Below are 26,252 nucleotides of genomic sequence, written 5' to 3' on the forward strand. Positions count from 1 at the left end.
GAGCTGCCAGGGGTGGTACTGGAGACAAATATGATAGAAGAATTCCAGGGGTTGTTGGATAGGCACATGAATGAAAGGCAGTGAATGTTGTCTACTTGGACTTTTATCAAGGGCTTTGGTCCAGAAGGTTCAGTCATTTGACATTGAGGATGAAGTAGTAAATTGGAATCAACATTAGCCTACCAGAGAAGACAGTGAGTTTTAGTAGATCGTTGTCTCTCAGAGTGAGGCCTGTGATTAGTGCTGCGCCACAGGGATCGTTGAGTCCATTGTTGGAGTGTGGTAGAACAGAGGGATCTGGGAGTACAGACCCATAATTCCTTGAATGTAGCATTACTGGGTCTGAAGGAGAGCTTTTAGCACATTGGGCTTCATAAAACAGATTGAGTACAAGAGTTGGGATGTTATGTTGAAGTTGTACAAGATGTCGGTGAAGCCAAATTTGGCGTCTTGTGTGCAGTTTGGTCAGCCACCTACATGAAAGGTATCAAAAGATTGAAAGAGTACAGAGAAAATTTACAAGGATGTTCCTGGGATGTGAGATCCAAAGGTTGATTAGGTTAGGACCTCATTCCCTGGAGCTTCGGAAAATGAGGGGAGATCTGAAAGAGGTACACAAAATTACAGAGAATGTGCGAAAAACATAAATATCTGTGAGGAGGAGTTCTGTAGGCAAATGGGAGAGGTCTGAGAAGAATGGCCAGACTGATTTAAGCTGACAGGAAGACCATGAACGTACACTCAGTGGCCACTTTATTAGGTACAGCAGGTACCTAATAAAGTGGCCACTGGGTGTATGAGGGATGTAGATAGGGTGAATGCAAGAAGGCTCTTTTCACTGAGATTTAGTGAGACCTGAACAAAAAATTATGAGTTAAGAGTGAAAGTTTGAATATTTAAGGGGAACCTGAGGACAAACTTGTCCACTCTGAGGGTGGTGCAAGCATGGTACGAGCTGCCAATGGAAGTGGTGGATGTGGGTTTGATTATAACATATAAGAGAAGTTTAGATAAGTACTTGGATGGGAGGTGTGTAGTTGGCTTTGGTCCAGGTGCAGGTCCAAGGGATGAGGCAGAATAACAGTTTGGCATGGACTAGGTGGGTGGATGGGTCTGTTTCTGTGTTGTAGTGCTCTACGACTCTATGGTTGTGCAGGGATTGAAAGGTTATTGATATTATGTTGCAGACGGGATTAGATGAGTCATTTAATTATCGGTTTAATTAGTTTGTCACAACATCATGGGCTGAAGTACCTGTTCCTGTGCAGTATTGTTCTATGTTTCTTTGAATAAGAAAGAGTACTTGAATATACAATGAATATTAACTGAACAGACTTAAGTCATACAATAAAATAAATATTTCCAGCACTCCAATGGAGAAGTAATTTACCAGCACTGAGCAAATACATTGATGTAAGTGAAGTCATACTTTGAATGAGCTTTTCAGATTGGAACACAGTCTCATTTACATGCTATTGAATCAGATAGAATGCTTCATTCTGTAAGGGAACTTGCTCAGAGATTGTCTGATCTGGAAGTACATTCAGCTACTCTGTAATGAGATTGGAAATAACTATTCATCATCACAGTGCTGTCATTCTGGAGCGTGAAATTTGCACCCACCTTCCCAAAATAGTGCTGTCAAGAGTTCTTGGATTCCAAGCCAAAGGAGTGAATTTAATCTCAGTGGTGGTGTCGTGCAAGTTAACAGCAGCCTTCAACAGAAATAAATGAAGATAGCATCCCATTGCATCTGTGAAGCATTTTGCCTCGTAAATAACGTGGCAGTCAAGTTGCACAAACATTAAGTGACGGTGAAACCTGCCCTTTGAACAGTCTTTTGATGATATCCTGATAAAGGCTGAACAAATTCCCTCAATCCCAGTTCCAAGGGGGCCTTTGTTTTGTGAATATTTTGTGAGGGTTTGATGATTTAACATCAGGCATCCCCATGAAGTCCATTAGTCACTTGACCAACCTGACCCGTTAAAGAGATGCTAGACAGGATTTGGATTTTGGAAAAAAAAATCAGTTTGGTCTTCAGAGTAGTAGGCGGACCAAAACAGACTCGACAAGTGAGAAGGGGAGATCGGTCAGTCCTTTGTTCAAGTCCGAGGAAAGGTACTGAGTAAGCAGTCCCCAAAAGCTGGGATTGTTGTACCCTCCCAGTTTAAAGTACATGAGCCAACTTGGTTAGTGACACACATCCCCAAATTTTAAGCACACAATATCTGTTCTCCCTCATCTTCTAAATGAAAAATATATGCCCTCCACACGTTGGAAAATGCATTGTTTCTATTCCAATATCTGGAATGAATGTTTGTTTATTTCTGCATTGACTCAACATTTATTGGAAAACTTGTTAACTCTGAACATTGCAGCAGTCCAAGTCATGCCTTTAAGCCTGGTGTGCTGCAGAGTGAGCAGTTTCACCAAGAATGGTTTACATTATGTGTGACAGGACACGTTCACGTGTCAGTGCTCTATGAACAGCCATTCAAAGTGTTACATGATTAACAATATGCAAAGCAGTGTTTTGTCTGTAAATGCCTTGTGTTGGAGAAATCAAAGTTTGGACTACATAGTCACAATGTTCTCCAATGACACCTGATACAGAAACTGATATATGTACAATCCTTACATTTTGTATGGAATGACTGGGGTATTTTTGATTGATAGACATCTGTTGTGATTCCATTAATGTTGATTTATCGGTAGAGATGTCCTTGGTCAACATTGAATTTCAAGTACTGCTTATTTTGTACAAAGTATTACTGGGAATGAGAAACTGCATTCGACCCAAGCTTTGTCATTGTCCTGGGTCTTGGCCCCTCAAACAACATTCAGCATAAACCAAATGGTCAATTATGCCAGTGTTAGTTGGGAAGCCCTGAAAGCAGCTTTAGAGGATTGAATTAATGCAACATGAATGCGAGTTCACTGAGATGCATCACCGGTGATGATAAGAAGCTCAGGTGACTGAAAGGTGTGTTAAATTTATCATCTGCACCAATGTGCAGAGAGTGAGGTAGAGTGGGGGAGAGGGGGGGGGGGCAGTGGGGCAGAGAGAGTGGGGAGTGTGGGAGAGGGAGTGGGGAATATGGGGGAGAGAGAGGGGGCAGTGTGGGGGAGAGAGTGGGGAGTGTGGGGGAGAGAGTGGGGAGTGTGGGGCAAAGAGGTGGGGAAGAGTAGGAGAGGGAGGGTAGGAATAGGGAAAGAGGGGGAAGGAAAAGGGGGGAGAGACAGAGACATGGGGGGTTGATGAGAGAGGGAGGAAACTGCTTGAGTTATGCATTATCATTTATCACAGCCTGTGTTGTTGTCGAGCCAGTATGTATGCTGTGTGTTCCACAATGAAATCATTTACTAAACAAGCTAAGTTGAGGAGAAACCCTCACGTGTGAGTGTACTTGGAACTTCATCTCAGGATGGGGAAAGAAAATATTTTATGGGAAGTATGGGATCATCATCCTTACTTTAAATGTATTCAAGAATACGGAATATTTAATAAAGGATTTTAAGATTTTGGAGAGCAAATGGATTAAATTTAAATCAAATGCTGGCACCAGTAATAGATCTGTGGCATGAAACTTCAAAGTGCAGGCAGCCTCCTGATTTCATCTCCAGGGCAACAGGGAGTCCAGAGCTGTTGTAAGAGTCGTCTTGACAACCAAGCATGCTTCCTTATAATGAACTTGCATGTAGCTTGCATCAAAGCTCCGAGACGGATAGTTGAGATTCTGGAATAATTCACGAGGCTTGGCCCTGTCGTTGGATTCGAACATTTGAATGAAACGCTATCTGGCTTAAATAATGAATAACAGACAGAGTCAGGTGGAGACAGAGATAGCTGAAAGTTTTTTTTTGCTTTAATCTGTGCTAAGCCATAGTTTGTCTACTCCCCAATGATGGGCATCGTTGAGCAAATTGAGCTGTGTCAGATTACATGGCCCAGCTCTCTGAAAAGCAGAGCTACATTCATGTTCGTAGCGTACAGAACAGGGCCTTCAATCCACTGCGTCTGTACGGACCACAAAATACTTATCGATACATCCTACTTGGTCCACAGCTTTATGATTCAACTGCTTACCCAGGTGCCTCTTAAATGTTCCTAGTACCTGCTTCCCAATACCTTCTCAAGCACTGCATGCCAGATTCCAACCATTCTCTGGTGAAAACATTTTTTATTTAAAGATCCCTTCCTTTGTAGCTTAAACCTGTGCCCTTCGTTCTTAGGCATCCCTGTCATGAGCACAGAACTCAGGATGTAGAAGTTAGAACAGTACAGCCCAGGAACAGGCCCTCCATTGCACAGTGTTCGCACTGCCAATCAAACTCATCCCCTTTGCCAAACAACGTCTGTGTGCAGACACCTGCCTGTCCATCTGATTGTCTAAATTCCTCTTAAACGGTGCTATTGTATCCGTTGCTTCCACCTCTCCTGGCAGCACTCTGTGTACTTCCATCAGGCCACCCAGCAGTCTCTGAAATTAAAACTCTAGTAGGTTCCGTTGATGACATTGCTGTAGAAGCAGACTTGGTCACATCACTGTCACTGGGATGGTGCAAGCGGTTGGAGAAAGTAAATGAACCTATCACATTAACTGTGTTACAAGTTTCAGTGTTGCTACAGAGCTGGAAATGCAAAGGACTAAACTAACCATCGTGCAGACGAGGTTCGAATCTATCATGGCAGTTGGGGAGTTTAGATTCATTCGAGTGAATAATCCAGAACTATGTTCATGGTTCGTGTCGATCGTTTCCTGATCGGTCAGAGTGTCAAAGGATATGGTGAGAAGGCAGGTGTATAGGGTTGAGTGGGATCGGGGATCTGCCATGATTGAATGGTGGAGCAGACTTGATGGGCAAAATGGCCTAATTCTGCTCCTATGTCTTGTGGTCTTCTGGTCTTTTAGTACTATTAAAAGCTACCATGGGGTTAGTTATTTCCATGAAGCCTGCTTCACTGATGCTTCTCAGGGAGGGAAGTGTTCTGAGATCAGCCAATCTGGCCAGTAGGTAACTCTGGCTGCGGGGTAATAAAACCAGTGGAGCTGAATTTCAGAAATGTAGGTGCATCTTTTACCCCAGTGAGCCCAGAATTGATTGACCATTGTTGTCTAATTGGAAGAGTGCCACCTCAATAAGGTGATAGATTTATATTCAAATACCACACCATTTTTGCCAACTCTGCTGCTTTGGGCCTACTCATCACTTTGTTGGTTGCAGAGTAGATTTTTCCATTGCTCTGCTCAATGGGCTCTCCCTAAATAATCTCATTCAAAACCCAAGTGCCACTACTCTAAATCCTACTAGGTCCAATTCCCCATGTAACTAACTGTAGCTGCTATTTCAAAAATCCTTTGATTAAAAAATTCTCTCATTTACTCTCAAGTACTCCCATGGATTTCTCACCCCTTCTCTGTCCGTAATTTCCTTCACCCTGCACTCAGAAAACGGCACTCCACTCCTTAAGAAGGCTGGTTAGCTTGACTTCTGTGGTTGGCAATATGTTATAGTTTATTATTAAGGATGAGGCTTCCTTTAGCCCCACACCCAGTAAATGCCACTCCCTCTTTACAATGTGAGGGAGGCAAAAGATAGGAAATTATAGGCCAGTTAGCTTGCTTTCAGTGGTTGGCAAGATGTTAAAGACAAGGTTTCAGAGTATTTGGAGACACATGATAAAATAGGCTGAAGTCAGCATGGTGTCTTTTGGGGGTAATCTTGCCTGACAAATCCGTTGGCATTCTTTGGGGAAATGACAGGTGGGATAGACAAAGGAGAATCAGTGGATGTTGTTTACTTGGATTTTCAGAAAGCTTTTAACGGGTTCTGTGCACGAGCCTACTAAATGTGGTATTACAGGAAAGATACTAGCATGGACAGAAGTTTGATTGACTGGCCAAAGTCCAAGGGTGGGAATAAAGGGGGCGTTTGGTTACCAGTGGTGTTCAACAGGAGTCAGTACTTTTCCTGTTATATGAAAATGATCTGGATGTGGCCAAGTTTGTGAACAATACTAAGATAGATGGAGGGACAGGTAATGCTGAGAAAGCAGGGAGTCTGCAGAAGGACTTGGACAGATAAGGAGAAAAGGCAAAGAAGTGGTAGATGGAACAGAGTGTTGGGAAGTGTATGGCCATGCATTCTGGTAGGTGGAATAAGGATGTAGACTGTTTTCTAAACAGCGACCAAATTAAGAAATCTGCGAGTCCTAATAAAGGATTTCCTAAAGGTTAACTTGCAGGGTGAGTCAGTAGTAAGGAAGGCAAGTGTAATGTTAGCATTCATTTCAAGAGAATTAGAATAGAAAGGCAAGGATGGAATGCTGAGGTTTATCAGGCATTAGTCATATAGCAGTTGGTGTATTGAGTAGTTTTGGGCACTATTTTCTAAGAAAGGATGTGCTGGCATTGGAAAGGGTCCAGAAGAGGTTTACAAGAAAGATCCTGGGAATCAAAAGGTTAATGTATGAAGAACATTTGATGGCTCTGGGCTTGTACTATCTATCAACTTCCAATTTAACGATATTCAGACTCTTCAAATACACTGGCTAATTTTTAAGTGTGTGCCTACTTATTAATGCAAATATATGATTTGCCAATCATGTGGCAGCAATTCAATGCATAAAACCGTTCAGATACAGTCAAGAGTTTCAGACCAAACATCAAAATGGAGAAGAAATTTGATCTGCTGTAAGTAAGTGATTTGACCATACAGTGATAATTGGTGCCAGACAGGGTGGTTTGAGTATCTCAGAAACTGCTGATCACCTGGGATTTTCACCAGGACAGCATTTGGTGTTTACAGAGACTGATCTGAATAACAAAAAAAAATCCGTTGAGCAGCAGTCCAATGGGTGAAAATGCCTTATTAATGAGAAAGGTAGGAAGGTGTATGTCCCGACTGGCTCAAGCTGAAGAGAAGATGAGAGTAACTCAAATAACCATGCATTACATCAGTGGTGTGTAGAAGAGCATCCCTGAATGCACAACATGTTAAACCTTGAAGTGGATGGACTACAGCAACAGAAGACCACGAACATACTGAGTGGCCACTGAGTGTTATAATGGAAGCAGAGTTCAAAAGCTTGTAAACCTCTGAGGAATGAAACTCGGCCATGCCTTTACCCTAACTGGGTAACTCTTATTTTTCAATAGCGGCTCCCTATTTCGAATTTCTCCTGCTAGAGAAAACATCCTCCTCATCCACCTTGTAAAGAGTCATTAGAATAATGTAAGTTTTAATAGAATCTTTTCTCACTTCTAAACCTCTATTGATACAAGCTTAGCTTGTCATTCTTTCCCCAGAAGACAGGCTACCTATTCCGGTAAATCTCTGAACTGCTCATCATTGTTTTATTCCTCTTTAAATTAAGTTTAGCGCAAAATAAAAGCAACAAACTATTGTGACACAGGGTTTTCAGTTTTCTGCAGAACAAACACCCTAAAATTCCCGGCAACACACAACAAAATGCCGGAGGAACTCAGCAGGCTAGGCAGCATCCATGGAAAAAAATACAGTCAACGTTTTGGGCCGAGGCCTACCCTAAAATTCCCATAGTATGCCTGGATTACGTGCAGAACATCAACTTTTATTGTGGTGCTTTGTTGCTAGATAAGACCAATGAGATTTACAATGCAAGCAGTAACTTTTAATTTGATCAATTATTATCATTTTGCAAATGTACTTGCCTGCAGTCAGGGGCACTATACAAAGTCAAATGCTGTACTTTTCCATTGCTTTGAGAATCATACACCCTCTCCATTTATCAAAACCAAAGCACGAGATTCTGCAGATGACTAGAAATCCAGAGTAACACACACAAAATGGTGGTCGAACTCTGCAGGTCAGGCAGCATCTATGGAAAGGAGTGAAGAGTAAACGTTTCGGGCTGTGACACTTAATCAGGACATAAACCAAAGGCCTTGTGTGTTTGTGCTCCTGAGCACAGTCCATAATGTGTTGACTTCATTTGTATAAATAACCCTATTCTTAAATGGTTTCACAAGAGTATGTTCATACACTATTTGAAAAATGAAGGCTAATACATCTTGGGAGAACATTTTAAGCTTAATATCAGTTTTTAAACTCCATCTTGTGTACTGGTCTGGCAACAAATAAACACATGATGTTTGCTTTCAGACTACCAACGGCTCATGACGGTGGCTGAGGGGATCACAGCTCTCCTCTTCCCTTTCCAGTGGCAACACGTCTATGTACCCATTCTCCCAGCCTCACTACTGCACTTTCTCGATGCTCCAGTCCCCTACCTGATGGGCCTGCAGTCTAAGGAGCCCAATGACCGGTCCAAGTTGGAGCTGGCGCAGGAGGTAAGAGTCTGAGTTTCGCTCCACATGCGTGTGGGCGAGCGAAGAAAACACGCTCAGCTTAGGTTCCGCAAGAAGGGTGGTTAGTGAGGGTCGAAGAGATTGTTGATTTGGGCTGACTGGGAAAGCTGCAATGAATAATCAACAGAATGAATATTATGGCAAACCAAGGAGCCTCCTGATTTACAAATATGCTGTAAGCTCCAGTCTGTTAAGTGCCCACCGCCAGTTTGTAATGCTGAGCTAATCATTGCAATAACTCAGAATGGAAGTGGGTGTAGGCCATTTCGTCCTTCTATCATTCTATAAGTTTGTGGCTCTTCGTTTAACTCTGTGCCGTTTCCTGCACTAAACCTATATCCCTCGATCCTCTTAATATCCAGAAAACTATCCATCTCCATCTTGATTATACTCAGTGACTGAGTCTCCACAGCCCTCTTGTATGGAGAAATTGAAAGACGCGAACCATCTGGGTGAAATATTTCATCCCATTTCTGTCCTGAGTCGCTGACCCCTTTAAGACTGGAATTCTGTTGCCAAGGAGATATCATTCTGAATCCACCCTGCCATGCTGCTTTTGTCTTTTTGTACGCTTCACTAGTGCTGCCTCTTCTAAACTTTAGAGAGTTGAGGTCCGGTTTCATTCAGCTTCTTTGGGACCATTCCCCCCCACCCCTGCACACTTTCAAACCAGGAATAAATCTGGAGTGCTGTGGTTTCATTCCCTCTATCTCAAATATATTCTTCTTTAGAAGGACAAGGCCAAACCAGTACATAATGTTTTGTGTGCACTCTTGTAGTGATTGGAGCAAGACATCTTTGCTCATATACAGAACTCTTCCAAAAAGCCCAGCAAAGTTTTGGTCATCCTAATTACTTCTTATTCCCGCATATTCACATTAAATCTGAGTGACTTGTGTGCAAGGACACCCAGGATTCTCAAAACACCAACATCTTTCAATCTCTCAACATTTCAAAAAGTACACTATTTTTTCCTCTATCAAAAGAGTTTGGACCTCATTTTTCTGCCCTTTCTCTTAACCCCAGCTGTTTGACATCTCTCTGTGTCCTTCCCACAATCCCCTATGCCAAACTATATTGTATCCTTAGCAAACCTGAATCTCTATTCTCAAACACAACAGTGTCTTCCCCACACAAACATCTTGTGGGCGGCATAGTGATGGAATGTAAATATGTTTTCTGTGGACAGTTATTGGCAGCCATTTTAAGGGTTTCCTATACAGTGTAAGAACTGAATAAGGAAAATTGCCACCTTCACCTTTACAATTATAATTGGGACAGGTCAACATCCCCTCACTTGTACAAGGAAGAGAAGCATTCACGATCTCCGTACATCATCCTCATCAAAGTGGGTACTCTTTTAACTCAAAGGTTAGTGGAAATTGTGTCATTTGCTCTCTAAGATACTGGAGGATAGTTGGTAATTTAAACATATAAGGGTTATTTAAGCAGGGAACACTGGAAATGCTCAGCAGGTACTTTTATTTAAATAAACTGCATTGAGAAAAGCAGCATTTCTTAGCATCTTTCTCTGAAGAGGCAGAGAGATTCTGGAAGCTTCTGTGCTGAAAGATGCCAATATAGAGTGAAAACTTGGTCACATGCTGTAGTTCTTAACTTGGTAGCCCTAACATTGCTTGTGTGACAGGAACCCAGAACATGCGTGTCCCACCACTCAACCAAACTTGAAACAAAACAACCCATCAAAATTCTCCAGTCTTGATTAAGTGGATCTTTCAGTAGGGATGTGGATCAAAGGCTGTAATTGGAATTAGGTTCTAATCAATATGAACTAATTGATGAGGCTGGAATGTGTTTAAAAACTCTACAGCAATTCCAATTTTGAGGGTTGATTCGGACAAAGCCCAGTTTGATGATGCAGCTTCCAAACTTTCTACCTGGACATCTGCACAAGTTAGTAAATAATGAGACTTGATTCAAAGGTTGTTGGTGGGCACAGAGTCTTAAATTCAGTATAACTGCTCTTTTGGAGCACTCACCTGGCACATCACCCACAATTCTGAGATTCAATGATTTCCTAGTAGGTAATGTGCTTATTACACTTGGACAATACTGTAAAAGCTTTGCCAGTACCTGCCAAACTAATGAGTTAATTCTATCCAATGCCACTTGACAAAATTCTCAGGTTGTTGAGAACTATTTAGCATGTCATTGACTGACCAGTTTGGAACTGATGTGTGAAGTGTTTAAGTAGTATTGATTGCCTTGTAGCATTGTAATGTAGAGTACACAGTAGATTCAATGAGCCTGGGAATCTACATCTGGCTTATCAAGTAATGAGTGATTTGCCCCCCTTGACTCAGCTGAGCCCCAGTTTCGGTGTTCTCTTTAAACTGAACAGGTTTTCTGGAAAGTTTTGTAGAATAAAGTGTGAAGTTAAAATAAATGAGTCAAGTTTATGTCAGGTCATCATCCAACAGTATGGAAAATCGACAAGTCTGGCACCACAAGGTTTTCAAGCATTCTAGACTATCCAGAGTATGATGTTATGCTGAGGATTCCATGGCATCTTTGTTGGACGTCAAAGATTTTTGTGATGCTGGTCCATGTTTTTCCAGGTGGCTTGGCCAGCATTCTTCCCTCACCACCACCAAATACCAATGATCTTATCCCTATGTTTGCTGATAGTTATGCTTTTCCTGTAATGACAATGCCCCCAAAACAGCAAATCATTGGCAAGTCATTGAACCAAACTGAGGTGTCCCAAGGACATGATAAAATGTCACTTCATGCAAATGTACCTTCTCTTGTTGTTGTTGTTCGTCCTTCGGAGTCGAAGACGACCACAACTTCTGTCAGGTTTGTGACTGTGGGTCTGGAGGTGACTGGTGAGGCCAATCCGGGCCCTGAAAGCTCGCCCATATGTGGGACACATGAGGGTAGGTGCTGCAGTGGAAGTGGAGGTAGCTCAAGCCTTGCGTTTCCTCTGAGCCTCTGACTACCAAATACACTTACATATCAGTTGCAGTCACCAACCAAATAATAGAAGAAGGGCACTTATTGCTTCATTACCAAGTAATTTAACCAAAACTTCACGCTACACTTTGCAAAGTGAACTCTTTAACTCCTAAAATGTTAATGAAGATGTTAATCATGTGTCTAATGATGTCTGTTGACTTTCTGTATACTGGAAAGTGAACATTTAATGTGATGGCATTGGTTGACATCTGTCTTGAAGGACAATGGGTGGTCATCCTCATCATTTCAAGCCTAGGCAGAAGGTATGGAGATCCTGAGATGACCAGTCGTCAAGATCCCCCTCTTGGCCTCACCAGTATAGTTCAGCCTGAGTCCCAAAGGAGTACGGTTTCTATGTGTTGCCAGTGAGGAGGCACTACATGAGGCTTGCTGTTGGAGGGGCTACGTACTGGCAGGGAGAGACTTACACATTCAGCTCTCCTTTTCACGCGACTGCTAGCCAGCGGTGGAAGCTGAAAGTGAGAGCGACAAGCACTACCCACTGCACTATCATACTAGATCTGTCACAACAACCATCGGGGAACTTCAGGCTGGTTGATAAAGAATTGAGGGCCATATGTAAAAATATATTGTTTGAGTTTTTTGAGCCCATTTCTAATTGGGAATTCCTTTCTGCTCATTTTCCATGAGGAATTTATTTATTTTTTTATTGGGATCTGGCACAGAATAGGATCTTCTGGCCTTACAAGCTGCAATGTGCAGCAACTCCTGATTTACTCCTAGCCTAATCATGGGACAACTTACAATAACCAGCTAACCTACCAACTGGATGTCTTTGGACTGTGGGAGGAAACTGGAACACCTGGAGGAAACCCTCACGCTCACAGGAAGAACATACAAACTCCTTACAGACAGCAGCGGGATGTGAATGAGTTCATTGTTCCAAAAGTTATTTCTTTTGTGAGCATTTTCTGTAATTCCCAAAGCTGGTGATAGCCTTATAGAGCAGTTTGTCAGTGTGTCCAACTAAGTTTTAATTTTATTGAGGGGTATAAAATCTAAGGGACATAAGCACTCAACAGTTTTTATAAGGTTGGAGAATAAATTCGAGGGTTAGGTTTGTGGTGAAAGGGGGAAAATTTAAGAGGAACTTGAGGGGCAATATTTTTATACCCAAAAGATGGTAGGTATGTGGAGTGAGTTGATGGAGGAAGTGATTGAGGCAAGTTCTTTCAAATCAACTGTTGGACATCCACATGGATCAGAAAGGCCTCGTAGGCTATGGGACGGACACCAGCCTACAGGGACAACCTTGGACGGGCATTTTGCTTGACAGAGCTGAAGCTAAAGGGCCTTTTCCAAGCTGTATGATTCTGTGACTCTTTCTGAGTCAGTATGGGGTGGAGGTGGAGTAGGTTCTTCAAACGTTGCTGGACCGTCAAAAGCCGTGTTATCTGCCCTGGTGAAAAATGTGCTTATGTACACTATACAGCTCTGAAAGTAGCCATTTAGCACCATCATCAATGCATACATTTATGCTGTACATAACCCTATTCCCATTTAATTGTTCTTGACTTTATCAGGGATTCTTTTGCACTCATGTATTCAGGTTCTCACTCCATCCATAGCATTCCTATGAACCATTCCTTGTGGTAGCAAGTTCTGTGTTCTCAATATAGAAAGTTTTGACCAACTGGAATTCTGTGCAATTGAAGTGAATTAGAAGAGCTTCCATACACTTAAGTAACTGTTGGTAAACATTCAAAAGGCTCAAAAGAGAGTTATTAAGATAGTCAATGCTCACCTCCAAAATGCCAGCTTTTTCATCTCCTCATTTGAAATCCAAAAGGACTGAAATATGATTGTGCCAGCTCCCAGAGCTGTATTCAGGAGCATGGAGAGGTTTTTTTTTACATAATGATTCAACTGACCCCAGCCTTGAGATTGTCAACTCCCTAAACATAGACAATACAATCTGAAACTTTAGAACATGTATCAGAAACATGTTTATTATCACTGTACTATAGGATGTGAAATCTGTTGTTTTGCAGCAGTAGTACAGTGTACAGCTATAAAATTACAATAAATTACAAAATAAATAAATAGGGGAAGAAAAGAAACAATGAGATAGTGTTTAGAGAGTGTTCAAGAATTTGATGGTGGAGTGGAAGAAGCTGTTCCTGAATCATTGAGTGTAGGTCCTGTACCTCCTCCGCCATGGTAGTAACAAGGCGAGGGCATGTCGCAGATGGTGAGGGTACTTCATGATCTTAATTTTCTTGAGGCTCTGCCTCTTGAAGGTGTCTTCAATGGAGGGGAGGGTTGTGCCTGTGATGGAGCTGGCTAAGTTTATAACCCTCTTCAGCATCTTGAAATCCTGTAACTGGGAGCCTCCAAACTGTGATATAGCCAGTCAGAATGTTCTCTATCATGCATCTATAGAAATTGACAAGAATCTTTGGTGATTCTGAAGACAGTACTCTTCACATACAGAGTACTTAACTTCCAGAACTTCATCCCAAAATGACAGTGAGGCAGAATATACCGGTAAATTGAAGCTGTGTGACTAGAAGCTAATACGTTTTTATAAGGCAAATGGGCTAAGAGTTACAGAATCGAAGGTGGGTGAGTGGAGTTCTGTTATTTTGTTTATAACCAATTTGAATAGCATAAGAAGATTGAAGGGCTGAATGGCATCCACAATACTATATTTCTGTAAGCTCTACACTATTGTGTGAAGAAGGAAGTGCATTTGACAGAATGGGAAGATTGTAAATAAGCCCAGACCCTGAACAGACATCTGCATATCAGGAGTTCTGATTTTGCTCGATCAGAGATATTGGATTCTTGTCCGTGTGTGTGTGTACGTGTGTGAGAAGGAGAGAGTGGTGACTTGTTGCTCACATTAAAGTTTTAATGCCAGCTGGTTACTTCATTGGAACACAGATTTGACCAGTGATGACCTCGAATCCAATCCAGTTTAATTTTAAGAGTCCTAGTCATAGAATAGAATAGTACAGCACAGAAACACCTTTTGGGCCATCGAGTCCATGCCAAAACCATTTTAATTGCCTTTGCCCATCGACCTGAAAAGAAAAGTACAGCACAGAAGCGGGACGTTTGGCCCATCTAGTCCCTGCCAAAACAATTCAAGCAGCCTACTGCTATCAAGTTGCACCGTGACCATAGCCCTTCGTACCCCTACCATCCACACACCTATACAAACTATGGTTTGAATTTGAAATCAACTTGATCAAGTCATTTTTTTTTAATGAGACAGCTATGACTTTAGTCAGTAGTGGGGTGAGTTTGAGGAACTGACCAGTTTAATCTTTTTCCAAAATTGTATGTTTTGCATTTAACTTGCCTGTCTTGGAAGGAGTCAGTGAAAGAGACACTTTAAAGTGTGTCAGAACAAATATAAGTTCCAGCATTGCACCAGTCATTGGCCAGAGCTGGGTTGGCAGAAATAAGCTGGCAATGAGTGTTACAGAAGGTGTGAGTATTTGAATTTGGAGAAATCTGTCATCCAATAACTCGCAGCTGTCTCAACAGCTGCCAGGCTTCTGAATATTTCCACAGCTCACATGGCCCATTTTCTAGTGTGAGTTAAATAATAAATGTGTCAAAATAAAGTGAAAATCCGAGTTCTTAGAAAAAGTTAAGCAAATGTCCGGTTTGATGTATCTAATGGCAGCCAAACATTTGCCTTCCTGAGAATGGCCGTGATATTTAATTGAAACTCCTAATAGATTGCAACATGAAACAGAAGGTTCAGTAGTCCATTCCGCCCCTCGTACCTGTTTCCATTCAGTAAGACCATGTCTGCCACATTTCTACACAAATTTATTTCCCTTGATTCCTGCAGCATCCAAGAATATATTGATTTCAGGTTGTGCATGTGCTTTGTAGTGCTATTCTGGAGAAAAATGGGCAATTTAGCTATGGCACATTGACCGATGTTCATCACCTACCAGCACTAATGGTCTTGTCACATTGTTTATGGGAACTTGCTTTGCGCAAATTGACTTTCCCTGCAGTTACATTCCTAAAATATTCAATTGGCTACAAAGTGAATGGGATGTCCCGAGTTTGTGAAAGACACCTTATCCATTCAAGGAACTAGAAATTTTACTATGTAGTGCTTGCTTCACTGGTGACTGGAAACCATATAACATGATATCATGTACAATGCTCACTCACAATACATCCATGAGTGCTTCTCTTTCCACACTGAAGCAGAATTTAACCAGAGCTGAAGCACCCCACCCCCATAATGTTTTTTCCCCACACTACATGATCCCCTCCACCATTTTGATTCTTTGATTCTCTTCCAACCTAATCGCCATCCCTCATCTGCCCCCAATCAAATCTTTATCCAATATTCACTCAGCACAGTGGCAAGTGATTGAGGGGGGAAAGACTCTACTGTGCACATTCAACCATCCACAAGGACTTGGATGTAATATCAGAGCCATTGAACCTTGCACCCAACCAGTGCGGATCCATCACCTCTCTCCAATGTGCATTTCCAACCATCCAAAGTCTCACTGTGTTTTCTCCCCCTGCTGATTTTGATAATAACCCCTGTGGCTGTACCTTTCCTCCTTACAACTCTATGTCCAGTCTGGAAATGAGCCCCACAAGCTAGGAGCATCTGGTATAATTGTCAATCTACACTGTGCTTAATGAATCTCAGCTGGAGGTAGGTTGCCGTTTTTTGGGAAGAAACAGCCTGGAAGGACTCCCAGTTCCAATTGATTCTTGGAACTTGTACTGGAAGTGCTTACCTACAGATTACAAGTGAACTCAGGGGCAGGCTGTGTGTATTGCCTCTTAACCTACCAGCAAGTGATACTGAAGTCTGTACTTCTAAAGCTTATTCAACCAAGAAACCAGAAGGTTTGTGGCACCTGTCCAGCAAGAGAGAATGACAGAGTTGAATGGGAGTTTAATTGTATGCTTTTGTCCCAAGTAAAAATTTTCCTGTTGTCAGCAATTTATTCCCTAACTGCTTTATATCAGCCAGCTACTTTATTGATAAAATTGTAGCTAACGTAACCAGTGACATACATCAGTGTTCACCCCAGTGCTCCCTGTATACTGTATTGTACTCCCTGTACTGTATACTGACAACAAGGACATCTTCAATATCTTGAGTTTACAACTACATTCAATGCTGGAAGTACAACATGAATTGGATCAGTGCTACACTCTACAGTGAGGCTGGCATAGCTCCATCCAGAAGCATGAGTGTACTGCCTTGAGCAAGTGAGCCCACTGGATGACCATTACAGAGATGATGCTGCCAAGCGACTCTCTGAATTGACTGCAGTATGTGCTGCCAGTACGGCTATTTGCTTGTCTGAAGAAATTATTTGGAACAGAAGTCACTGAACATCTGTTTAAATGTTGGATAACTATAATTGCCCCTGTATTCTCAGCCAAGCATCAAAATAGTCCCCAATAAAATAAACACCCATATATTGTACATTGGTTTAAAAACTGGACTGATTATGAATCTTAGAGTCAAATTAAGTGGGATCATCTCAGGAAAACCTCTGAGATAGCCATGGACCCCTGCTGAGTTTAATGACCAGGTTGATCCAGCCAACGTCAATTGATTTGCCTAAGCTAAACTGCCAAAGGTTAATTGAGAGTACAATGTATTCATCTTCACATCAGCAGTTTGGATGAGTGCCATTCCGAGATCCAGGGCTCAGGAGGATATATATTTCTAGCAGGTTCTACACAAACACAATCACAGTCTGAAGTTTTAAATTACTGTGCTGGTAGACTATATGTGGCACTGATTTTGTATGCAGTGGCATTCTTTGCTGCATCAGAACACAGTACAAATGTATATTTGCAAGGTTGTACTACTCAGCATTCGCTTATGCACACAAAGCAGATCAAAGTTTAGTATTCATCTAACGCATGATGCAGTGGTTACTCATGTGAGCAGTTGTGTAAATCAGTTTTGTAGAAGGTACTCCTGTTACATTTTGTGACTCCAAGACATGAAAAAAAAACTGAAAGGAAAACAAAGGAGTCCAGAATGTGATTATGTTAGTTTTGTTTTTGCCTTAATCGAGGTGTGTGCATATAATGTAGTGGCGAAATGACATCTGCCATTCATATACTTTTACATATAACCCATAATGAATTATGTTCACATCAAAGAATGCTTAATCAAACAATACATTTACAATATTACTCAAATATTCTGTAAGTATTAAATGCACAACACTCCTCCCTGCTTGGCTACAAGTCCCAACTCAATGAAAAATGCATCTTAATTATATGCACAGTATACTATACAACTAATACATCCATAGCATAGCAAATTTTAAATTGTCCAATTCAAGCCTAAATATTTAACCTTATTCTTGTGAAATAATGTCTTTCCTGGCAAGGTTGGGGTGGGGGGGGGGGGGGGTGGTGGTCACTCTGCTTGACAGGTGAGATTGTGGCTGTGAAGAAAATCTCAGGTTCTGATACCTCCTCCATGCTGATTTTAGGAGTTGATTTTGGGACTGAAGGAAGAGGTTCTGACAGCTCTGGACACCTTTCTTCTCTTTTCTCCAAGGTGCTCCATCAGCATTTCCATGATTAGTTGCCCTCTTGAATTTGATCTTGTAATTCTGTCCTCCAAGAAACAGAGCTGTGTTTGAACTGCTACTGTTAGTCGAACACCCTTCTGTGGATTGAAAATGGACACTAATGGTTGATGACCAGGAATGAGGTTAAACTCTCTCCCATTTAAGTACTGGCTGAAACATGTTATACCCCAAACCGGATTTGAGGCCTCTCTGTCAATCATTTTTTTTCCTCAGTAAGGGAATGTGAGTCATAAGGGGACAGGAGGCTGGACCCAAATGCAGGACACAGGCACTGAAGTACTAGGGGCAGGACGGGAACAACTAAACGATAGACAAGATGTGGTGACTGTGGTGTGCGTGAGGGACGTGACGTTCAAGGTGATTCTGGGGTTCCAGGAGAGTCTTACAGTTCAGGCAAGGCAAGGCGGATCCCGGAGTTCAGTGGTCGGGCCGCATAACTCCTAGGCAGGGCCCGGACCTCCCAGCAGGAACACGGGAGCCTGAGCAGGTCACAGAGCACCTGGGTAGGATGCAGGGCACAACCTGTCAGCAGTAAGGGATGGAAAGGGGTAGAGTTCCCCCACCAGGCAACAGCAGTCCAACCAGGTTTGCCCAACAGAGGCAAGGGATAGGGAGGGAACTAGGTCCAGAGTGACTGCCAGACTTACTCAAAGAACTCATCTTTAACAAAGGGAACTCCAAACCAGGGCAACCCCCAACTCCACGCAGTCCCAGAGCCCCCTATATACACCGCCAGCCGATGGGCATCAGGTGCGCCTCCTTGAGCCTCCAACAAGCCACAATGATCCACAGGTGTGACTAATTGGGTTCAAGGACGAAAGGAGGGATGGCTACAAGACCCGGAGTCTGCGGACCGGATCAAGACCCGAAATGCGGGTTCCGGACCGGACCATAACAATGTGATGCAAAGGCTATGGGGCATTCACTTTCATCCCACATAACATGTGGCATGACTGCACCTGTACCATAAGGCAAGACATCACAAGCAAACTTCATTGGATGATAAGGATCATAAGGTGTGAGTACAGTGTCTGACATCACCATTTCCTTTGCCTTTCGGAAAGCCACTTCATACTGCTTTGTCTATTGCCATTTCTTCCTGATCTCTAGTAACGAGATCAAGGGGTAGAACACAGTAGCCAGAGTTTATAGGAACTTTTTATAGTAATTGACAAATCTTAGAAAGGATCACAACTGTGTCACAACCTTTGTCCTTGGGGTGTCCACCATTGCTTGAATTTTCTCAGGACACTCGTGTAATTCTTGTGCATCAATGGTGTAACTTAAGTAGGTGATGCTTGGTTTTACAAATTCACACTTGTTGCATTATGCTTTGAGTCCATAATCTTCCAATCTTTTTAACACTGTCTTGAAATTTTGGAGATGTTCCTTCTCATCCTTACTGGTAACAGTGATGTCTTCCAGGTAACATTGATGCCTGGGCAGCCTTGCAACACCTCGTTCATAACCTTCTGCCAGAGTGTAGGTGCAGATGCTACTCCAGAAACAATTATTATACTGATAAAGCCCTTTGTGAGTGTTTATGGTGAGAAATACTTTGGACTCTTCTTCCATCCCCATCTGTAGGTAGGCCTCAGCTAAGATGACTTTGCTGAAGTGTTTTCCTCTAGAAAGATTTGCAAAGATACCCTTCATCCTGGGCAGAGGATATTGGTCTACTGTCAGTACTAGGTCAATAGTGACCTTAAAATCACCACAAATCCTGACAGACCTATTCTTTTTGGTTAGTAGAACCACTAGTGTTGCCCATGAGCTCCACTCAACCTTGGAAAGAATTCCTTTAACCTCCCATGTGATCTAACTCACTGGCTATGTTGTCACAAATGATGTAAGGAACTGGATGGGCTTTGTAAAGCTTGGGTATGACATTGTCATTTAACACAATCTTACCCTTGATATCTTTTGAGTTTTCCAATGCCATCCTTGAACACTGCTGTGGCATCATCCAGTACCTTTCTTAATTTACTTTCAGTTTACTCTATTGCAGGGGATATGGCATGCAAATAATGGATGGATCTCCAACCAAGTTGTAGTTGGCTTGGCCAGTCATGGCCTCACAATGCTGTCCCTCCTGTTTTTACAACATACAAACCCAATGTGGCTTGTTGGTTGTTGTATTTCATTGTTATTACTGTCATTCCCACAGGAGTTATCTTTTCTGCAGTATAAGTTCTTAACTGTATACCTGCAGACTTAAGTTCCATATCTTTAAAATGCCACTCAAGCTCATTTAGAGGAATGACTGAAACAGCTGAGCCAGTGACCAGCTGCATTATAATTAATGTGCCGTTCACTTCTGGAAGAAGCCATATTGTCTGCCTATTGTTAGTTTTCACACTATAAACCTAAAGGCTACCCAGTCCTGTGTCACTCTCATTATAATCAGATTTTTCATCAACAGCATGCAGATTAGTGCTCTTTTTGCAATTGCAACTTGTCTGTTTATCCTTTTCTCTTTCCTGTGCAGTCCATTTATTTTCATCTGCCTGACATGCTCTTTGTACGTGTCCTACTCTGTGGCATTTTCTCCAAGTTTCACCTTTAAATCTGCATTTGGTCTGCTGCGTGTGAGCCCCTGGTACAACTTGCTCAGCCAGACAGGTTTCTGTTTAGATGTTGCAATTTTGCTCATGCTCACTTTCATTCCTGACTGCAACTCAATTGCATCCCTGTTGTTTCTGTTGAAACAGCGGTTTTAACTGCTCATTTAAATGTAAGCCATGCTTTAGTTAGGAGCCGTTTTTGAATGCTTTCTTGTAAGATTCTACACATTAAACAATTGCTCAGTGCGTCGGGTCTCACCAATATATAAAAGGCCACACCGGGAGCACCGGACACAGTATACCACACCAGCTGACTCACAGGTGAAGTGTCGCCTCACCTGGAAGGACTGTCTGGGGCCCTGAATGGTGGTGAGGGAGGAAGTGTAAGGGCAGGTGTAGCACTTGTTCCACTTGCAAGGATAAGTGCCAGGAGGGAGATCGGTGGGAAGGGATGGGGGGGACGAGTGGACAAGGGAGTCGCGTAGGGAGCGATCCCTGCGAAAAGCAGAAAGAGGGGGGGAGGGAAAAATGTGCTTGCTAGTGGGATCCCATTGGAGGTGGCGGAAGTTACGGAGAATTATACGTTGAATCCGGAGGCTGGTGGAGTGGTAGGTGAGGACAAGGGGAACCCTATCCCGAGTGGGGTGGTGGTCAGATGGGGTGAGGGCAGACCTGACGCAGACTGGGAGACTGTTTCACTGAACACCTACGCTCTGTCCGCCAGAGAAAGCAGGATCTCCCAGTAGCCACAAATTTTAATTCCACATCCCATTCCCATTCTGATATGTCTATCCATGGCCTCCTCTACTGTCAAGATGAAGCCACACTCAGGTTGGAGGAACAACACCTTATATACCGGCTGGGTAGCCTCCAACCTGATGGCATGAACATTGACTTCTCTAACTTCCGTTAATGCCCCTCCCCTTCTTACCCCATCCCTGATATATTTAGTTTTTTTTTCCTCTGTGCCCATCACTCTGCCTGTTCTCCATCTCCCTCTGGTGCTCCCCTCCCCTTTCTTTCTCCGTAGGCCTCCTGCCCCATGATCCTTTCCCTTCTCTAGCTCTGTACCCTTTTTGCCAATCACCTGTCTGGCTCTCAGCATCACCCCACCCTCTCCAGTCTTTTCCTATCATTTTGCATTTTCCCCTCACCCTCCTTCTTTCAAATCTCCTACTATCTTGCCTTTCAGTTAGTCCTGATGAAGGGTCTCGGCCCAAAATGTCGACAGCGCTTCTCCCTATGGATGCTGCCTGGCCTGCTGCGTTCCACCAGCATTTTGTGTGCGTTGCTTGAATTTCCAGCATCTGCAGATTTCCTCGTGTTTGTCATTTCAGCTCATTTGGTTGGAGCAATTAAACTTCTAAGTAAACTGTATGCTGTAAAATCCAATGCACACAACAAAACTGGTACTTGTTCCTCATTGGCTACTTCATTTGCTTCAAAATACTGCTCAATTTGCTCAGTATACAATATCCCGTTATCTCTTGTGCAATTGAACGTGTCTATCTTTCCAATGCTGCCAGCCATTTCTGCTCTTTTTCTTATTTATGTTTATTATTACTCGGCTCTCACTGTTTATGAACCTGTGAATTTGTCCATTATCTGCCTTTTTGATCTTAACCATCTCTATCCCTTCCCAAAGAAGCACATGCTGCACTGTTATTTTCACTCGACCATTCTTGCTGCATTTTTTTAAAACTCAGACTTCTCTCTGTGGTCATCTCAGGATCGTTTAAAACTTCCTCATTGCTACAGTTATGTTTTGTAACTCTAAAACTAACTGAAAGAAAAACAAGGGAGTCCAGAATGCGTGTATGTTAGTTTCATTTTTACCTTAAGTGAGGCACGTGCATAAGTCACGGCGTAATGATGTATGCCATTCACGTACTTAAATATAACCCATAATGAATTGTGTAAACAACAAAGAATGCTTAGTCAAAAAGCATGTTTACAATGTTGTTCAAATATTACTTGTGTATTAAATACACAACTCCCACACCCAACCTTCACTCCCAGCGTGAGGCTATTTTCTTCACATTCTTGCCCTAAATGATGTAAGCATACTGGAACAGATTCTACACTAGGAGGTTCACACAAATATCCTATGCTACAACCTTCCCCCTTGCACAGATCCTGTAGTAATAGGAAGATGGTGTGATGTAGAGAGAGATGATCACAGGGGAGGTAATGGGATAGTTGGTTCTTTGGGGAGGGTGCGATCTGGGCTAGGACGATAAGGTCAGCTGGACTATGAAGAAAGAAGTCAGGACAATGATCTGTCGGGAAGAGGATTGGGGGAACATGTGGGGAAGGAGTAATAACTAAGAATCTGTCTGAAAAACAATGGACACTTTGAACAGAGGACAGCAGAACATCGAATGTCAAGTCCCCGCCCACTAGGAGTAGTAATGGGGAAAGAAAACTGGCAGAGGATTATATAAGTACTTCAGAGTGGAGAACACCAATAACATGGCAGAAATTTAAGAGAATCGGGGTCAAAGGAGAAGGTAGTGGCCATCACTAGGGAGAAGATACTGGGGAAACTTGAGGATAAATCACCTGGACAAGATGGGGTACAGCCCAAAGTTTTGAAAAAGTAGCTGAAGAGATATTCATTTGCTTCTGCCTTGCCCCAACTCACGTGACAAATTACTATAACCCATAATAAACACATAACACAAAATACATTACAGACAGATAGAAAATAGATACATGGCTCCTACAGCCAAATTAGCTTAAGTTCATCCAGAACTTCAGGATCACTGTGATTGTGCTCTTCAGTAAGTACTCAAAGCAGCTTACAGTGTGCATCCTTCAGGCCAGTTAGTTATTCCTCTCCCTGTGGCACATCGGGCACCAACGTCATCGTTTCTTTAGCATTTTGTCTCTTTTCTATGAGGCTGAGTTGCTCGCTTGATGCTCAGCCTAGCACAAATGGATGGAAAACGTGCAAGGAGCCGGTCAGACTCAAAACCCGGACCACTCGCTTCAAGATCACTACACCACCAGCATTTCAAGCCAGTCAGAGCTTATGTATATGCCCTTCGCTGCATCTTCAGTGCAGTTGTATGTGTACGTTTTCATCCTTCAGTATGTGCTCAAGGCAGCACATGTTGCGTGTACCAGTTTCACTCCTAAAGCCAGCAAAATAGCTCTGGATCAAACTTGGATTGAAATGTTATCAAGCACCATTATATTTACCTTCCAAACTTGACTTACTCCATTCCTTGTTTTCCAACATGCTCTGTGTTCCCTTCCTCTGTCTCAATAAAAATAGCAAGGCTATGATTGATGTGTGTAGTCTGCTCTAAATCAAGTGGAACTGATGCTTAATGACATCTCTTTTATCTTACTTAATCAAGCAACCCAGCATTACCACTGATTGTTCCTACCAGCTTTTACATAAATATTGTTGAATTGTATTTTTTAATCGTGATTCAACAATCGTTTGCATTATTAATTCAACGAGAATCTGCTGCCAGAGCTTGAAGGATTAAATTAACAGGATATATATTGATTAATATCTTGAAATCCTTGTCGACTGATCCATTATATTTCAACTGTGGGCTGTTTATTTTGCCCAAAATTCCAGTGAGCTGTATTTCATCTGAGCGAAAGATTCGTCTTTTGCAAATGTACACATTATCATTATTTTCTCTCGTGCACATTGACAAAATGTTGAACCAATTACATGGTTGCAGTACATATATTTCTTGTAAGTGGTATTCTATTGCTATAAAATTAACTAGAGAAAATAGGAAAAGTCATATTTCCCTTAGCTGAGGTGTTAAAAATCATGGGCGTGGACTGGCTGGAGAGCTTGAGGGATGAGCCCTGATATCCCATCCAGAATTTAGATCTAAGAAGCATCATATTTAAAATGAGTTTGGCTGTGACCTGCATGATTGCCAATCTAATACTGGGATATGGGTTAATCTGGGTGATTCTTTCTTGGCTAGCATAGACACAATGGGTGGAATGGCCATCTTTGAGTCTTAAAGAAGTCATTCCATAAAGTACCTTTACACTCAATCCTGATAGTAATTTAAAAAAAACAATCCTATCAATATCCCAGTTTCTTTATAAAATTCTGCAGGTCTTGTTGAAAATGTAATTCTAAGGCCTGTCATCTGTTTTAAGTTGGGACTTGAGTTTATGGTCCTTTTCAACCTTCTATGACCAACTCTTGTCTGCCAGGTCTGCTCATCCTGCGTGACACTAAGGTAAAGCCAAGCTAGGAACTGGAATTGGCTTATTATTGCTACATGTACTAAGGTAGAGTGTATATACTGCCCATACAGGTTGAATCAGTACACAGTGTATTGAGATAGTACAGATAAAAACAGTAACAGAATGCAGAATAAAGTGCTGTGTAGGTGGACAATAAGGTGCAAATCATAACAAGATGGGTTGTGAGGTCTTACTGTACCAGGGAAACATTCAATTGTCTTACAATATTGTATATCTGGAGCCTGCTGGTATGGTTTTAGGCTTCTGCATCCATGCCCAATGAAAGAAGGGGGAAGAGAGAATGTCAAGGGTAGGTTGGATCTTTTATCCTGCTGGCTGCTTTACTGAGTCAGCGAGAAGTATGGATGGAATCATTGAGGGATGGTTTCCATGATGAGCTGAGCTGTGAACAGAACTCTGCAGTTTCTTACGGTCATGGGCAGGGCAGTTATCATACCAAGTGGTGATGCATCCTGATAGGATGCTTTCAGTGGTGGTTTGATAAAAATTGGGAGTGAAAAGCTACTTCGCTCCAGATTACAAATCACCGTTGGGCACTTCTATTCAACCCGAATAGAAAAAAATAAACAATAATAAATGTGTAGCAATAACAGCAAGTGAAACAGAATGAAGGTGAAGGCCAGATTAAGTGGCAGTTTCTAGTGAGACAGAATCTCCAGTAAAGAGAGCATTAAACATGAAGAATAATTTGCATACCCATCACCAAAGATCTCACATGGTCTGTACACAACAGCGCCTCTCAGCTCAGACGGTTGAAGAAGTTTGGCATGAGCCCCCAAATCCTGAGGACTTTCTACAGGGGCACAATTGAGAGTATCCTGCCTGGCTGCATCACTACCTGGTATGGGAACTGTACTTCCCTCAATCACAGAACTCTGCAGAGAATGGTATGGATAGCCCAGAGCATCTGTAAATGTGAATGTCCCACTATTCAGAGCATTTACAGACACAGGTGTGTAAAAAGATCCCGAAGGATCATTGGGGACCTGAGCCACCCCAACCACAAACTGTTCCAGCTGCTATCATCTGGGATACAGTATCGCAGCATAAAAGCCAGGATCAACAGGCTCTGGGACAGGAGCCAGGCCATCAGACTGATTAATTCATGCTGATACAATTGTATTTTTATGTTATATTGACTGTCCTGTTGTACATACTATTTATGACAAATTACTATAAATTGCACATTGCATGTTCAGACGGAAATGTAACATAAAGATTTTTACTCCTCATGTATGTGAAGGATGTAAGAAATTCAATTCAGATGCCACAGATAAACATTCCAAACTGATGTCCAAATCATTCCTAGCAGTTGTAGTGAAAATAGTTCCAAGGAAAATGAAACTAGGCTGAAGACCTGAGTTAGGGGAAAGGAATGTTGAATTGTGTGCTCACAAATGTTTGTTGCTTACAGCCCTGCTTTCAAATTTCAGCGGTGCTCTGGGTGGTTGGGCTCGCAGATACAGGAGTATCAGCTTGCATTTGCCTTTGTTCCTGATCGGAAGATTGCAATTCAC

General features: G+C 42.3%; 1 protein-coding gene across 6 annotated transcripts in view; it reads left to right on the forward strand.

Moving 5' to 3' along the window:
* The window catches only part of dennd5b (DENN/MADD domain containing 5B), a 275,753-nt gene that overhangs the window by 172,144 nt on the left and 77,357 nt on the right, over positions 1 to 26,252 (forward strand). For 3 of the 6 annotated variants that reach the window (XM_073058989.1, XM_073058990.1, XM_073058991.1), the window contains 2 exons: positions 8,149 to 8,336; positions 9,636 to 9,725. In XM_073058989.1, the coding sequence (XP_072915090.1) occupies positions 8,149 to 8,336; positions 9,636 to 9,725 (278 nt within the window). The remainder of the gene's footprint in view (positions 1 to 8,148; positions 8,337 to 9,635; positions 9,726 to 26,252) is intronic. The other 3 variants (XM_073058994.1, XM_073058993.1, XM_073058995.1) reach the window with 1 other exon arrangement.

This window comes from Hemitrygon akajei, chromosome 10, assembly GCF_048418815.1.
Source record: "Hemitrygon akajei chromosome 10, sHemAka1.3, whole genome shotgun sequence".
NCBI classification, from domain to species: domain Eukaryota; kingdom Metazoa; phylum Chordata; class Chondrichthyes; order Myliobatiformes; family Dasyatidae; genus Hemitrygon; species Hemitrygon akajei.